Source organism: Anabrus simplex, chromosome 2 (genome assembly GCF_040414725.1).
Source record: "Anabrus simplex isolate iqAnaSimp1 chromosome 2, ASM4041472v1, whole genome shotgun sequence".
NCBI classification, from domain to species: Eukaryota; Metazoa; Arthropoda; class Insecta; order Orthoptera; family Tettigoniidae; genus Anabrus; species Anabrus simplex.
Window position 1 is genome coordinate 1,019,724,078 of NC_090266.1, and position 17,396 is coordinate 1,019,741,473.

General features: G+C 36.9%; 1 protein-coding gene across 1 annotated transcript in view; it reads right to left on the reverse strand.

Annotated features, from left to right (window-relative positions):
* The window catches only part of LOC136864636 (TAR DNA-binding protein 43), a 285,790-nt gene that overhangs the window by 221,536 nt on the left and 46,858 nt on the right, over nt 1-17,396 (reverse strand). Inside the window, exon 2 of the mRNA XM_067141889.2 lies at nt 3,850-4,019. Within this exon, the coding sequence (XP_066997990.2) occupies nt 3,850-4,019 (170 nt within the window). The remainder of the gene's footprint in view (nt 1-3,849; nt 4,020-17,396) is intronic.

A 17,396-nucleotide genomic window follows, 5' to 3' on the forward strand; every position in this document is an offset into this window, starting at 1 on the left:
ATTAGAGTAGACATGTAGGTTGTCTTTGAATGATTTCCCATGCTTAAGGAGCTTTATGTTTAATAATCACTGACCACACGATAAATCTACTTTACTTGTAATATTGAAAGTTACCGAACGGAAAATTTTCGTGTACATTTCGAGTGAATAGGGTCGAACCTAGTGTCTTTTAAGATCACTTGTTGTTTTTATGATGAAGTCATCTAATTTTACGATATTCCATGAGGATCAGTAGATGTAATAATCACTTAAATAATAATAATATTGACTAAAGATCGGGTAAAACAGAAGTAAATGCTCGTGAGCCATAAAACTACTGTAGAGTTCCTAAATGTGAGATGGAATGTGCTCTGTTAATGAAGGGTCTGGAATATGGCCAATCCTGAGGGATATTTGTTGTATAATTGAGCAATTGATGAATTAATGGTGATATTTGATTTATTCTTGTGTATTGGGAGCGCAAGATAGATTATAATTATTGGAGCACGTGTTGCGAGTGAATTTCACAGGTAGGAAGTAAAAATAATACGAGTAAGGCTCACGCTTGCGGTAAATTCAACCTGTAGCCCACATGATGGTAGTGCTTATGGATTTTACTAGAATCTTCCATTATAATTTCATGAATTAGATGAACTTGCGTCGATATGTGAAATGTGTTTCTACCAAGTGATACCCATGACTTCGATCACTAGCCACCAGTAATGAAGGAGAATTTCAGTGCACGGATTGTTTTCTGCTGGACATTACGCGTCCCGACCACCAATAAAAATCATAAATAAATTTGCCAAATCAGGATTCGATGTAAATAGTGTACATAAAAACGTGTTTCCCTAGTGTGAATGTGTGTGTGTGTGTAAATGTGTATATTTCTCTTGTGCCATGTTGATTTCATTTAATTTTGATCTGGTCATGCCCTTGCTGTGACGCAGATCACACTCATCGTTGTGTGTCGCCTTAAGAAATAATTTTATGCCCTTAAGGGAAAGTTTAATTAAGTTAAGTCAAGGAAGACTAGGAAGGAATTTATTTTCTTAATTAGCGAGATTTAAAAGGAAAGATCATCTCGTTACTTTATGAAGGCACTCGATTTGTAAATAAAATTTATTTAACTAGCTCACACGTTGGTAATGTAAATTTCTAAATATCTGAAATACTTTAAGATTAATTTGAATAGAAATGAAATGCAAAGATCAGAGGTAGAAATTCGTTAGCCGCATGATTACTTTGAAACATTGTGAAAATAAGTCATTAATAATTAATTAAAAATAATTACTCTGAAATGCTAATGATGAACATCAGGTAAATGATGCGGTGGAAAATTAATAAGAACACGATCGTGTGACAATGAAACAGGTTAATTGAATGATAAGAAAATAATAATAATAATAAATATCAGAATAACAATTAATTAATTTTGAGAATTTTGGAAACAATTTTCATTTTCTACTGAAGTTCATGTTGGTGTCATTGACCATTATTAAATACTGTAAATGACAAATTCAGTTGTGTACATCTTAAAACCACGTGTTGAGACTACTTTAAATTGGTAAAGCTTTGAACACATTTATTATAAAAACCCTCGTTAACAAGACTGCTGTTAATCATTTTTTTTTCAAGTTCCATGTTAATTTATTTAATTCTTTCAGTCAAATGTTTGGTTTGAAAAGGCAAGTGGCCTAATTACTTCTTTGGTTCATTACAGCACAGTAAGGCTGGAGTTATGAACACGCGTCACTCTAAATCGAGGAAGAAATCCAATATTATGAAAGTTCTCTGTTATATTAAAAAGGAACTAGCAAGAATATTTCTTTTGTTTGTCTGCTTATGTGAATAAATGTCAGAGTGTTGTTTTAATATTTCTTTTTATCCTGCTTGGTCATCAATCCTTAACAACCCTTAAATGCCTCTAGAAAGTGATAGCCAACGATCGAACGGTCCACCTTGGGATTCCTCGCTCGATGGCTGGGCTTAGCTCGGGAAAAATGGGGGCAGTATGGTTCCAGTATGAGATTCACACCAGGACTACTTGATATAAGAACTGGAAAAGATCTGAAGAAAAGCAGCACAATTTGTTCTGGGAAATGTTCTTGTAGTATCGTTAAGAAAATGTTGTAAACGTTGGGGTGGGAAGACTTGGGAGTAAGGAGAAGGTATGTTCGACTACGTAGTATGTTTTGTAATATCTGAAGCCATCTCTTTTCAGTTTCAACTCAATTTACAACTATTAGGTTTTTCAGTCTGCCGAAACTAATTTTAAACAAATAAATTTATTAACTATCTGAATACAAACTATCTTCTTCATAGTTGTATCGATGATATAATCTAATGGTTTCATAAGAAAATATTTTCCACCTAATCAATACCTTTTTATTTTGCCTTTGGCAATTTATATCATTAAAAATAACAGTACATGTTTCGATCGCTTTGCGATCATCATCAGCTGTATACTCAAAAGCTTAACATGTACTGTTAATTTTAGTGATATTATAAATTGCCAAAGGCAAAATAAAAAGGTATTGATTAGGTGGAAAATATTTTCTTACGAAACCATTAAACAATCTGAAAACAAAAACATATGGCAACAAAATTACACCCAAAAAAAAAAAATTGATTAAAATAGAATGACAGGTTTCGTTCTTGAATGAACATCATAAGATTCTATTAAATCACACTCAAAAATATTTAGAAATGTATAAACATTTATTTTTATTTAAATCATTAAAAACTTGAAGTTTGGAACTTATATTAATGAAGTCCTCACTGCTCCCCACTCTAGCATAGAATGATAGAATTTATTTATTCAAAATTAGTTTCAGCAGACTGAAGAAATTGACAGTTAAAAATTATGTAGTATGTTCCGAGCTGTCAGTGGAGAGATGATGTGGAATATTAGTAGACGAATAAGCTTGAGCAAAGCGATTAGAAGCAGGAAAGATCATAATATAAAGTTGGAATTCAAGGGGACAAATTGGGGCAAATATTCATTTATAGGACAAGGAGTAACAGAATGGAATAAATTATCAAGGGGAATGTTCGACAAATTTGGAAGTTCTTTGAAAACATTTAAGAAAAAACTAGCTTAACAAGTGATATGGAATCTGCCACCTGGACGATGGCCCTAAATGCAGATCACTGATGACTGAGAATGATTGAGGAGAGTCCAAATATTAATGAGATTAGAAATGTGTAAGTCACAATTGAACATCATTTAAAACTTGTCATAGCTCTTTAAAAAATATAACTAAACAAAAAAGACAATAAAAGATAGCAGTGTGATGCAATGAAACAAGTAGTAAGTATAGATATCATAATAAGCTTTTGGGCTTTTGCCCTGTCAAGGAAACAAGGTGAAATTCTTTACGTTTCACAGAGAACTTTGCTCCGAGTCTTCAGAAGAGAATCTCCACAGTTCAAGAGAAAGTCTTTCATTGCACTTTATTATTTTTTACTTTATTTCTTCCACCACATTTGCCCCTGATTTGTCTGATAACCTTGCTGTTACTTTGCAAAAAACACATGGTCTAATAAGAAACACCTTAATTGGAGCTTAGATGGTATCGTCAGCTCCCACTTGGAATGCTACCGTACAGTGAGCCATCTGGTGACAAAGAGTACCACTTACCATAGACCAACGGTAAAGCATTCTTAAATTCAAACTTTCCCTATTGGAGAAGTCTTCCTTGTGAACAATCAAGGTTTTCTTCTGAAGTCACAGAGAAGTTCTCTGCGAAACGTAGAGAATTTCACCTTGTTTCCTTGACACTGCAAAAGCCCAAAAGCTTATTATCATGTCTACAGTTATGGGCTGTGAAAGTATCAATCTAAACAAAGTAATAAGTAACCGACTACCTGTGCCATGAGTACTTCTCCAAATGACTCAAAATATTCTCTAAGCTGCTGCTCACTTGTTTTCCATGGCAGTCCCAAGACAATCAAGTCTGAACATTTAAGTTTTGTTTCCATGCGTTTTGTTTTTGCAGTAGAGTTCTCCAAATGATCATCTGACTTTCTTTTATTTTCTGAAACAAAAGACAATGTTGAAAAATACAACTTTGAATTCATTATTTACCATGTTTTAATCAACACAATATACATCTAAGACCCAGCCGAAAGACAGAAAATTCTACAAATTTTCTCAAAATGATATTATGCACAAATTAACTGTTAGCAACTCTTACAGGTATAATAATGTAATAGCACCAACATGGTCTTTGACAATTCAATCTATTCAATTCCCAGTCCATTTTTGGCAGAGGCTTTCGAAAAAATATATTCTTAAGAGATTAAGGAAGTCAAATCTACAGTGCATCAGAGGTACATATCTTCACTGTCAGTTGAGAGCAGCATCTGCTAAATACTGGTCGTGCTTTATGTGGATATTCAATTACGCACCAGGATATTGCTGTAAAACTGGCATCCCCAAGTCTTAGCGGACACACTGATTTGAGCGTTTCTTAGCCACTACAGATTGCTTGTGTATGAAGATATAAATATCGAAGAAGATTTCAGGAAATTTAATACGTGTGGAATAGTGAAGATGCATCTGATTGTTTAATATCTTCTTAAATGAATAGGGGACTAATACTCATGAATGTGACCATACATGCGTAGTTTCTTTATGTTGTGAAGCATGATTATGATGCATCTTTCTCAATTACAGTGTGTCATCGAAGGAAGAAGAATGTGTATATTTGAAATAAATCGCACCAGCGTAGAAATGGAGTATTAACATGGGACAGATGCCGATAAGATGGAGCATACATCACCGCCTGATCCAAGAGGATGAAGCCAACCGAATGATAAATCCATTTCCTTTTCTTTATTTACTGGTAGTTTAATTTTGTTTTCAGGAATGTAGATTGTACTTGCAGTATATTTTCTTTATTTTACATTAACATGCGCATAATGCAATTAAATTTAACAGAACATGAAGGAAACACTAGGATCCTCCAGAAATCAATGGATTGGGTCAAAGGGAAGATTAAATCTTCTAAACTGATATGGTTTGGAAGTCATAATTCGGAAAGCAATGTCTTAGGAATGAGACCATATTTGAGTGAATTTATCGATCTGTGAATGTGAACATATGTCTTTTAAAGTATTTCCTGTTTAACTGATAAATCAAGCCATACAATACATACAGTCATTTAGAACTGGACGTGTTGCAAAATAAAGGGATCTTTTAAATTAATTAAGGGTATGTATAGTCATCTGTACAAGGCAGTTTCAAACAAGTGTATTGTAGTGACTTATTTGGGCACATATTGCTACATGAATAGAACAGTATTTTCAAAACAATAATTACAACTCATGAAGGAGTGATGGTAAAATGAAGGATATGTTATTGATTTGAGTTACAGTCCTCAGATACATGCATGGTCGGAAGTAATATAGGATCTTCGTAGATGAAATGATAATAGAGTTGTCGACAGTGATGGAATTTATATGGGATGATATAAATAGCGTCTAGGATCTTCATGTATAGTCTGTGGATAGTAGAGTCAACGAGTTACAATAGTGAGTGTATTAATGGAGAACTAGTGATTGAGTCTTCAAGATGTACCATGTGTAATAGGACTTATGCAGCGCAAAAGAACCTGTGAGGTAATGGTGTTTATTCATAATAAAGGGACACTCAATCATTACGTCTTGTATACTTCTTATATCATCCAGTACCGTTCGTACTTGGAATATCTTCTCAACTGCAAGTGATTATTTTTTGCATGCTATAGTGTAGATGCATGTGTAGTATGATTGTTTACAGGAAATTTTAGGAGCGCAGACCAGGAGCATCCCATATCATTGTAATTGTGGTCATTACTTCACTTTTATTCTATATGAAATGAGAAATATGTCTTCATCTAGCAGAATTACATACCAGTCTACAGTATTGGTTATGATCTGCAGGCATGTGGATGTTTGCTTACTTGTTTTTTTTTTACAGCTTTGTATGCTGTTGACATTTCATTTCATCATCTATCATTTGTATATACATGTGTTTGTTTTCTTTTGCATACTCCAAGTTATGACACAGGTTGAGTAATCTTGTGTCTGCCTTTGCCACTGCTGACTTGTACCTATGGCAGTGTTTGTTGATTTGTAGTCTAAATCACTTTTATGTGTTTAGAGTTTAATTATGTTTAATGTTCTTGTACTATATCAGTTTACTATGATTTTCCTTACTGCAAACAGAAATTAAAATAAGATTGGCATCTGATTTATGCGTGACATGGTACAACCATGAATAATGATGATTATGATGATTCTGCTTGATGTTTAAAAGGGCCTAACCTCTAGTTCATCGGCCCCTAATGGTATGAAATGAAACTAAATGTAAAGCCAATTTAAAAGTCCAAAATCACCCAACGACCAGAATTCAAAACGTGATAATGAAAAATGAATGGATGGATATGAATTTAAAACAGTCAGTGGATCCGACCCGCAATGCTCCACTAGCGTTAAACAATAGTATTACTAACCAAGGGACTGCTTCAAAAGCACAATACTGAGTCGATGATGCTTGTAGTCTGAAAAGGTCCAAAATCCCAGTCATTGACCCCTCAGACCACCGCTAGAAAAGTAGAACCATGGTATTTATCATGTTGCAGTACTAATCAAAAGTAGCGTAGACTCGCGGTATTCCACAAATTATGGTACTACTCGCAGGTAATGTAATGCCCACATGTAACACAGACCTATGTTGTTTCACACATTGTGGCACCATTTACAGGCACTAGCCATGCGTCTTGATAGATGTGCTAGGTACCAATTGATAAGCCAAGCCTGGCACACGGGAGCAGAACTCTGGCAACCAGGAATGAGTTACCTTTAAAATTTATAATGTCCAATAACGGACCATTTATATTGGTATTATAAATTTACTCATTCGGAACAAATATTTCAGTTCCCTATCGGAATCAACAGCTATATCATCTGATGGCCAAGCAGGCATCAATTTTTGGTAATGAGACAAAGTCTCTCATAGTGCACTGCCACTGCCGGTGGCTCCAAGTAGCCTACGCAGTGGCCTCCACGGTATGCACTAGCCATGCGTCTCGACAGATGTGTTAGGTACCAACTGAAGAGCCCAGCCTGGCACACGGGGAAATAATGCTGGCAACCAGGAATGAGTTACTTGGAAAATTTATAATGTCCAATAACGGACCATTTATATTGGTATTATAAATTTACTCATTCGGAACAAATATTTCAGATTCCCTATGGGAATCAACATCTATATCATCTCATGGCCAAGCAGACATCCATTTTTGGTAATGAGACAAAGTCTCTCATAGTGCATTGGCACTGCCGATGGCTCCAAGAAGTCTACGCAGTGGTCTCCACGGTATGCACTAGCCATACATCTTGGTAGGTGTGCTAGGTAAAAACTGATGAGCCCAGCCTGTCACATGGGGGCGAAACGCTGGCAACCAGGAATGAGTTAGCTGAAAAATTTATAATGTCCAATAACGGACCATTTATATTGGTATTAGCAATATGTTGCCGTGTGAAAAGATGAGAGTTTGCCTCACTAGGGACAGATGTTCACATAAGCCAGTAAAATGTAACAAAAACTTTTCAGTCTGTCAAACACACTGCAATTACAATATAAATTATAACACTATAAACATACCTGTAAAAATACACACTATTATTCAAAGAATGACATGTTTCGTTCTACAAGAACATCTTCAGATTCTATCAAATCACTCAAAACATGCTTAAATACCTACAGTATTGTTTATGTTGTGTAAACTTGTCAACGATAGAGAGTTTAGTGATAACATGAACCAATATTCACAAAAAATAAATTTATAAGTATTAATATAATGAAAAACGTACGTACTTACCTAGATTGCCAACGCTAAGTCTGTTGTCACTAAACACTATTTCAGGATTGTGGTCATGGAAAGTTTTGGGTAAAGCACACTGCTCACGGGAGGGGAAGGGAAGCATGGGAGGAGCCATGTGGAGCATTGTGGATTTCTCCTATTGGTGTTAAAATCGAGTATACTGTACCATGGAGAGGGGAGGGGGAAGTAGGGCAGATCGAGTGGAGAGGGGGAGAACGTCATTAACCTACTTCATGTTAAAACGTAACTTACTTTTATGTAATATAGATGAATGGAAATTAATGATTTCAGGTAAAGAAAGTAAGGAACTGAAATAGAGACTAACTATTAAATGTTGTTATGATAAAATCTAATTTAATGAGTAAGTCTTGTCCAGATGTTATGTGAGTAGAGCGAAGAGGGAAGAATTTTTTAAGTGTGTATGGTCATTTAGGTTAGTTACATTAGCATTTTTTGCAATGTAAATTTCGATTGCTTCCTTTACATTCAAAGATTTACTTTTATTTTTGATGTGTAAAATTTTTAGATCTGTGTTGATGTCTGTGAAATGGTGTGAACAGTTGTGTATGTGCTCCCCGAGGGCTTAATGCCAATTATATCTGATTGCGTTTTTGTGTTCTTTGTATCTTCTGTGGAAATGATGTTTCGTTTGGCTTATATACGTGGCAGTGCAGTTAAGTTCTTCGCACTTGAGTTCATATACTCCTAACTTTGAAAGAGGATCTTTTTTGTTTAGGTTACACTTGCTGATATGTCTCTGTGGTGTGTTGTTCATTCTAAAAGCTACTTCTAAACCTTGTTTCTTGAAAATATTAGTTACTTTGTATGTGTTCTTGTTAACGTAGTGGAGAACCATGTATTTTTCTTTGTCGTGTGGTGGTTTCCCGGCAAATTTTCTTATGTCTATTTAATAGTTTATCAACTGTGCCTGGAGGGTGGTTGTTTTCTTTAGTGATTTGTTTTTAATGATTTGAATCTTTTCTTTGAAATTGGTATGGAAATAGTTCTGTGTATCACTGTATTCAGTCCTGCTATTTTGTGTGTGTATGGGTGATTGGACTCGTCAATAGTGTGAGACATCTGAGTGGGCTTTCTGTATACTTTGTAAGATAGTCATTATTCCTGTTGATTGTGATGTCTAAGTAGTTTATTTTCTTGTTAGTTTCTGGCTCCATTGAGAAACTGATGGACTTGTGTAAAGAATTTAGTGTGTTTAATAGTTGGTGTGCATTAGTGATGTCATAATCATATATGCATATGATGTCATCCACGTATCTGCACCAGTGTAAGATTCCCTTTGAACGCTGGCCCATTAAGAAGATGTTTTCAAAGTTATTCAGAAAAATGTTTGCTACTATACCTGATAATGGGGAGCCCATGGCTAACCCTTCATTTTGGCAATAGATTTTGTCGAATGCAAAGCAATTCTGGTGTAGTGTTGTACTAAGAAGGCTAATAATTTCTTTGGTTTCCTGTAGTGTGTGTTTTCTTTAAGAAGATTTTCAATCATTTTAATGGATTCATCTATCGGTATGTTGGTGTACACGTTAGTGATGTCAAAGGATATCATACGTGTGCTCTGTCATTATAGGTTTATTTAGTTCTTTAATTATTTCTAGGCTGTTTTTAATTGATCTGTCTTCTTTAAGTGAAATTTTCTCTTTTAGAATTAGGTTGAGTTGTTTGCTTAAATTGTAACTTCGCACATCTTTTATAATTTACTATTGGTCTGATGTGACACAACTGTTTGTGTATTTTGGGGAGGCCCTTAGTGTGGGAAGTTTGGGATTTTTGATGATGAGGCTTTCCTTTTCTTGTTTTGTGAAAATAAAGTCTGTTTCCTTGAAAGCTTGTTTTACCTTGTTTTGAAATTTATTTGCAGGGTCACGTTGTCGTTTTTAATTTTGTACTTAACTGTTTTTAACACTAGAACCGCTAGAGCGGCCAAAATAACTGCTACACATTTTCCAAACTCAATTTTGAATACAGGTTTGTTTTTTTTTTTTTTGTTTTTTTTTTTTTGCTAGTTGCTTAACGTCGCACTGACACAGATAGGTCTTATTGCGACGATGGGACAGGAAAGGGCTAGGAGTGGGAAGGAAGCGGCCGTGGCCTTAAATAAAGTACAGCCCCAGCATTTGCCTAGTGTGAAAATGGGAAACTACGGAAAAACATTTCCAGGGCTGCCGAAAGTGGGGTTCAAACTTACTATCTCCCGAATACTGACTGGTCGCACTTAAGTGACTGCAGCTATCGAGCTCGGTACAGTTTTTATTGTAGGATATTGAGCTGCAGTGACTTTTGCTGATTAGTGGTGAAGAAAATCCTTACATACATACATACATCATATAGACTGTTATGCCTTTCAGCGTTCAGTCCGCAAGCCACTGTGAAGTTACTAAACGTCACCACAATCCTCTATTTGCAACTAGTGCTGTGGCCTCATTTAGTTCTATACCTCTTATCTTTAAATCGTTAGAAACCGAGTCCAACCATGGTCGTCTTGGTCTACCTCTACTTCTCTTACCCTCCATAACAGAGTCCATTATTCTCCTAGGTAACCGATCCTCCTCCATTCGCCTCACATGACCCCAACACTGAAGCCGGTTTATGCATACAGCTTTATCCATCGCGTTCATTCCTAAATTAGCCTTTATCTCCTCATTCCGAATACCCTCCTGCCATTGATCCCACCTGTTCGTACCAGCAATCCTTCTTGCTACTTTCATGTCTGTTGCTTCTAACTTATGAATAAGATATCCTGAGTCCACCCAGCTTTCGCTCCCATAAAGCAAAGTTGGTCTGAAAACAGACCGATGTAAAGATAGTTTCGTCTGGAAGCTGACTTCCTTCTTACAGAATACTGCTGATCGCAACTGCGAGCTCACTCCATTAGCTTTACTACACCTCGATTCAATCTCACTATATGACCACCCTGGGAGAACACACAACCTAAATACTTGAAATTATCGACCTGTTCTAGCTTTGTGTCACTGACATTCAATTTTGTTGAATTTCTTACCTACTGACATCAATTTAGTCTTCGAAGGCTGATTTTCTTACCATACTCACTGCACCTATTTTCAAGTTCTAAGATATCAGACTGCAGGCTTTCGGCACAATCTGCCATTAAGACCAAGTCGTCAGCATAGGCCAGACCGCTTACTACATTTCCACCTAACTGAATCCCTCCCTGCTATTTTATACATGTCAACAGATAATCCACGTAAACTACGAACAGCAAAGGTGATTACAGCCTTGTCTAACCCCTGTAACTACCCTGAACCAAGAACTCATTCCACCATCAATTCTCACTCAAGCCCAATTGTCAACATAAATGCCTTTGATTGGTTTTAATAATCTACCTTTAATTCCGTACTCCCCCGGTATGCCGAACATCTTTTCCCTTGGTACCGTGTCATATGTTTTCTCTAGTTCTGTGAAACAAACACAACTGCCTGTTCCTCTCATAGCTTTTTCAATTACCTGGCACATACTGACAATCTGATCCTGACAGCCTCTCTGTGGTCTGAAACCGCACTGGTTTTCATCCAACTTCCTCTCAACGACTGATCGCACTCTCCCTTCCAAGATGCCAGTGAATACTTTGCCTGGTATACTAATCAATGAGATACCTCAATAGTTGTTGCAATCCTTCCTGTTTCCTTGCTTATAGATAGGTGCAATTACTGCTTTAGTCCAAACTGAAGGTACCGTACCAACACTCCATGATAATCTTACTTCTCTGTGAAGCCATTTCATTCCTGCCTACCCACTATACTTCACCATTTCAGGTCTAATTTCATCTATTCCGGCTACTTTATGACAATGGAGTTTATTTACCATCCATATTAAATATAATTAATTTTGCATCAATGGATGGGACATTAGTAACGGGTATACCTACTACCGCCAGAGCGGTTATTTTGACTGCTGTATCAATTATCATAATAAAATGTATTATACCACATACCTCTCACTGAAATATAATCATCTGCTCATAATTATCCCATCAACAACAGTAATATTCAAAAACTAAAAAACTGAAGTGGGATATATTACGAATTGTACAAACATTATTTCCACTGCGTCTCCTCCAGCATTGTCTTTTGTCAGCTTGTCACAGTACAGTAACAAAGTCTCGTAAACCATCAGTTGCCGAGTCTATTGAATGACATTTCTGAAGATATGTCTGATGTAGAATGTGGTCCAGATATAAAGGACCTAAGAAGAGAATATGCATACGAAGATTAGGCCCACTACTAATCAAATTAAAACTGGGAAAGGGAACTCCACGGAAGTCCCAGTCTCACTTATGGCTGTGCTGAATAATGACGTTCAGAGACCGACTAGTGCGTCTGGGTATTATGAAAGGTGCTATTCAACCAGCCAGTATTTCTACAATAGCCCTTTCTGGTCCAATGATTAAAACAATGGCAAACAATTTCACTCGCCATCATGCCTTCCCTTCTTCAGATCATGCTGAAAACCAGATTTATCAGACCGAAGGCAAGTTGATACTAGTATTATTATAACTATCAGCATAAAAACTTTGGTGAAATTCCTTGATTTATACCATATTCGAATTATAATGTTGCCTTGCATAGGCCGACGAGTTTTCAATTATTGTATTACAGCCGTAGAAACAGTAATGCAGGGCCTCTCAAACGCCCAAAATCTCGTAACAAAATCTCACTTGTGCAAACCGAGGCGCAGAGGTCCTCTGCACAGTGTATCGGTCCCACTCGGCTCGACCAGCGTGTCATCTCCGGGCGAATTGGCTAAGCTCAGCTCAACTCAGCTCGGATTTGGAGCGCTATGGAGCAAGTGAGGAAGAGGGAGGCAGGAGGAGAGAGCGAGACAGGCATGGGGAAAGAGAGAGCGCTATTGCTCCAAATCGAGAAATGGGGGGTCTGCACTCTGGTCAACCAAGCGAAGTCTTCTTTTGCACCTGCACCGCGCAGTGCACTGGTGCATGCACCCTGAGAGGCAATGCAGTAACCCATAAAGCATGGTATCACAGGGGATGCGACAACCAAGGTATAAGCCTCCCATGGCCACATAATGCGTCATTAGGTAGCAATGGCATCACGGAGTGAATTGTAGCAGACTTGGGGAGTCTACACCAGGTAGAATTGCTCACCATACCACTTCGAAAGAAATTTAAGGACTTTCAAAACAGCATGTTTCTGACGAGTGTAATGAGTGCATGGCATCTTTTTATTGATAAATCAATATTGAAACTCATAAAGCAATGTACAGAAACAGAGGCAAAAGGATAATAATGAGAAACTGTGCATACTGAGAATGAAAATATAATAATTTCAGTGGCGGTCAAAATGACCGCATCGGCAGTGCAAGGCATATAATATATCCCGGCAGTTCTAGTGTTAATGCCAAGTATTGAGTGGCACAATTCGGTTGTTTGGTGAAATTTTTTTGTGCGATTATTTTTAGGGCTTCGTTGGTGGCTACGTTTATTATTATTTCTCTTTGTGGAGAGGGTATTTTGTCGCAAGCAATTTGTACGTCAGTGAATACGGTAGTTGTTTTATGTTGTTTTCGTTATGACGTTCCTGGCAATTGAATTTGATACCTTTCTCAAGCAGATTTATATCATTCAATTTAAAAAGGTAGTGTCTGAACTGTTAATTAATCTGGGGTGAAAATTAGCGAGTTTGTTGTGGTTACTGTTTTCTGGATTTTTCTGTTTAATCTTTAGGTTACGTGTTTTATTGTCAATGACCTTCTGTTTCCTGATTACTTCTTTTTTAATGTAGCCTAATCATGTAAAAGGTTGGAGTAAGACATCCATTGTGTGTGGTGCCAGAAGTTGCTTAGGTTTAAACGGATGCGTAGAATTTGTTTTTGATTTTCTGTTGCTGTATGTACGTGAATTGAATTTCGTTTCTGATCCATAATAATTGTGATTGAGATGTTAATATTTTAGCCAAAGTTGTTGTGAGTTTAGCTTTTATGGGTATGTACTTAGGAACGAGCTTTAATTCTAGACATTTCTTATTAACCCATTCGCCTCACATTTAAATACCATAGGAGTTCCCTAAGAAATCACATGTAAATACCGCTCTACGGCCGTCGTCATCACACTATTATTTAGAAAATCATACAAATCCAACCAGTAAATATTCCTTTCTGAAAATTTGCATGCATGATAACGAAGTAATAAACTTACCAATGCCGCTATTTTAGTATGTCTGCTGGGTGTGGTATACCTCAAAACATTCTTCTAAGTGAAGAGCTATTACACACTTTTTGCACTGCCAGCAACTTTCACTTCTTTTACCCTGGCTGTAGCACACAACACATCTTCTTGTGACTTTTGATTTCTTCTCTGTAGGGGGAATATGCATGGGAAAGTGGACCAATGATTTAGCTTGTAATCTGGTGGGGGTTGTGCTCGCTGAAGGTCCACCTTGAACCGAGTACTCCGGCGAGTGAACAGTAGGGTGTCCCTTATTTTTCAAAGTTTTAATTTTGCAATGCATAGGTTATTGTTTTATTCATTTGGGCCTAAAACACCCAAAAACAATTTTCTTCCTTATTTGGACCAGTGCAACCCGTGCCGACTCGCGCGCAAACATGTCCAAACAAGTTGCGTCACAAGAATGGCGCGCTCTCATTGTTATTGTCACGTTTCGCTTATCGGGTAGCTAGCACGGATCAATTTATATTTTTTCGAAGATGTCAGTGGAACTAAGGAGCAATTAAAACAGCATTTTTTTGGTTGGTGAAGTAAATCACCAAATAACAGGCGCAAAATTACCATCTAATCATCAAGTTCTCGCTATTTTGAACATACGTGAGTTGACTGTTAGTGAAAACGCAAATCTTGTCATTTGGGAGTGCAATATATTCTGGGAAAAGGCTAGAATACCTACCAGAGCTGTGCCTAATTGTGTTAAGAAGTTAGTGGATCTTTATCAGGTCTGGCGAGAAATGCAAAAAAATAGCAAGAAGATTCAGGATTTACATAGGCGAAACAAAAAGAACTTTCAACTTGAATTAGATAATTTATTCGATATCGCACATGCTGATGCTCTTGAAAGAATAAAAATAGGGTGTTGACAAAAAGTTGGCTGATATTGAAGAAAGGGCCAGGCTGAGAAAACTCGCAGAAGATAAAAAGAGACTAAAGCAAATGCCTTCCGCGAGCTCATTGGAATCTGCAACTTTTGATACACATGAAGACGTAGAAGAACAATCCACAAGCTCTGAAGAAAGCCTGGAAGAATCTCTGCCATCCACATCTCAATCTGAAAGTTCTTTAGCTACGTCGACAAGAAGAGGAAGAAAAGATTTTATCACATCTAAATTAGCTGCAACTTTAGACAGATGTCAACTAAGCATCAGAGATTCTGTTTACATAATTCAGTCTGTAGTAGAAGCACTTGGTCTTAGTTCTGACAATTACCCGATCAACAAATCTTCTATTCAATGCATTTGAACACAAATGAGAAAAGATAGAGCGAGATCCATTAAATCTGATTTTCAGAATAACGTGCCCGAAGTAGTTACTGTTCAGTGGGATGGAAAACTGTTACCTGCTCTGGACATAAGAAGTTCTAAAGAAGAACGCCTACCAATTATTATTTCATATGACGAGGAAGAACTTCTTCTTGCTGTGCCAAAGTTAGACAAATCTTCCGGTAAAGAGCAAGCGAAAGCAGTGTCAAATGCCCTTCATGACTGGAACCTGGATGATAAGGTACAAATAATGTGCAGTGATACAACAGCATCTAATACAGGACGCTTGAACGGAGCTTGTGTGCTTTTAGAGCAAAAACTAGAAAGAGAGTTGTTACCCTTTCCTTGCCGCCATCATATTTACAAACTGGTGCTCAAAAGTGTGTTTGAATCAAAGATCCAACAAATCACTAGCAGTCCTGATATTCTGCTGTTAAAAAAGTTTAGACACAACTGGAGGAATATTAATCCTAGTGCAATCGAACCGTGCACTGATTTTGTCCAACAACATCTCTGTGAGGCAAATATTATTGAATTGGTGACGTTTTTTTACAATGAGCTGGCAAAATAGACTGTACAAGATGATTATCGAGCTCGCTATTGTTTTTCTGGGTGGAGACATTAAAAATAAAATAAAAATCAGAGCTCCTGGTGCAACGCATCAAGCACGATGGATGGCAAGAGCTATTTACTCCTTAAAAATGTGTTTACTGAAGTTCCAGTTTAAAATGATCGCTAAGGACAAACAAGCTTTACAAGATGTTTGTTTATTCATTGTGGCAGTTTACGTGAAGCCCTGGCTTGGATGTAGTTTGGCGATAAAAGCGCTGAATCAAGATTTTTGTTTTTAAAGACCTTAAAAGATTACGAGAAAGTTAACAAGTTGATTTCCAACGGGTCTTTAAACAAGTTCAGTCAACACTTGTGGTACACGACAGAAAAAATAGCCATCCTTTCAATTTTTTATAATGAAGATGATGAGCAGACTAAAGGAAACATTGTAGAAAACTTACAAAAGGAAAGCTTTGGTGATTCCGGAAAGAGATATGTTCCATCGAAGGAAGAGATGTCTGGCTCTCTATATGGTACGTAGTAGACTAGTAGTGTTTAATCTGCTATATAATTTATAACTTATTTGTTTTATTTATAGGCACTACAAGTATTTTTTATCCTGTTTCAGGGAAATCTTTGAGTGATTTTGTTTCTGTCAAGAGTAAAGATTTATTTTCACGACTGAAACTTGAGAGTGGTTTCCTTCAAGAAATTGTATCTCCATGGAAAGACAACGTGGCGTTTGTGGAAGCTAAAAAGGTTTCTACCTTAAAAGCAGTTAATGACACAGCTGAAAGAGATGTTAAACTAATGGCAGACTTTCATGGTTTGATTACCGCAGATGAAGAACGGAAGCAGTTCTTATTACATTGTGTGCAAGAACATAGAAAAATTTACCCAGACTGTAAAAAAGAGACTTCGAAGAGGAAATATCCACATGAATATCTATAAAAATTGTATCTTGTTTGTTACTTACAAGAAGAGCATTATATAAATTTCTGTTTTCATTTATATCTCTCTAAAATAATTATTTTGAGTGACCATCTACAATTACATTTAAGAGACCCTTTAAGTAGCTATTTTCTAAGACTTTTAAGCCCCGTCGGCACGGGTTAAAATTAATGTAGCGAAGTTGAAATTCTGTACTTGGGTAACTAATAGACTAATAAACACAATAACAGGGTATGCATTTCAATAAATGAAAAAAAAAATATTTTTGCCCTTTTAAGGGACACTCTACTGGATTGTCTCTAGTAGGTGCTGTGCAATGCTAGTTCTGAAGTCCGTGTAGCTCGTCTTTCTGTTAACAGCGATCTTGTGATACATAGTGAAGGAATTGAAAATACACATATCTAGGAGGTAAAAGAATATTTTCCTATACCCGTTCACTCTGCGTCAGATGACGGGGAACAGAGCTGTAACCTGATCCTGAAGGTCAACACCACCCATCCCCTACTAGTATTCAAGGCCACACTTGGGTTTATCACTACTTCCCCAGGGGTTTGA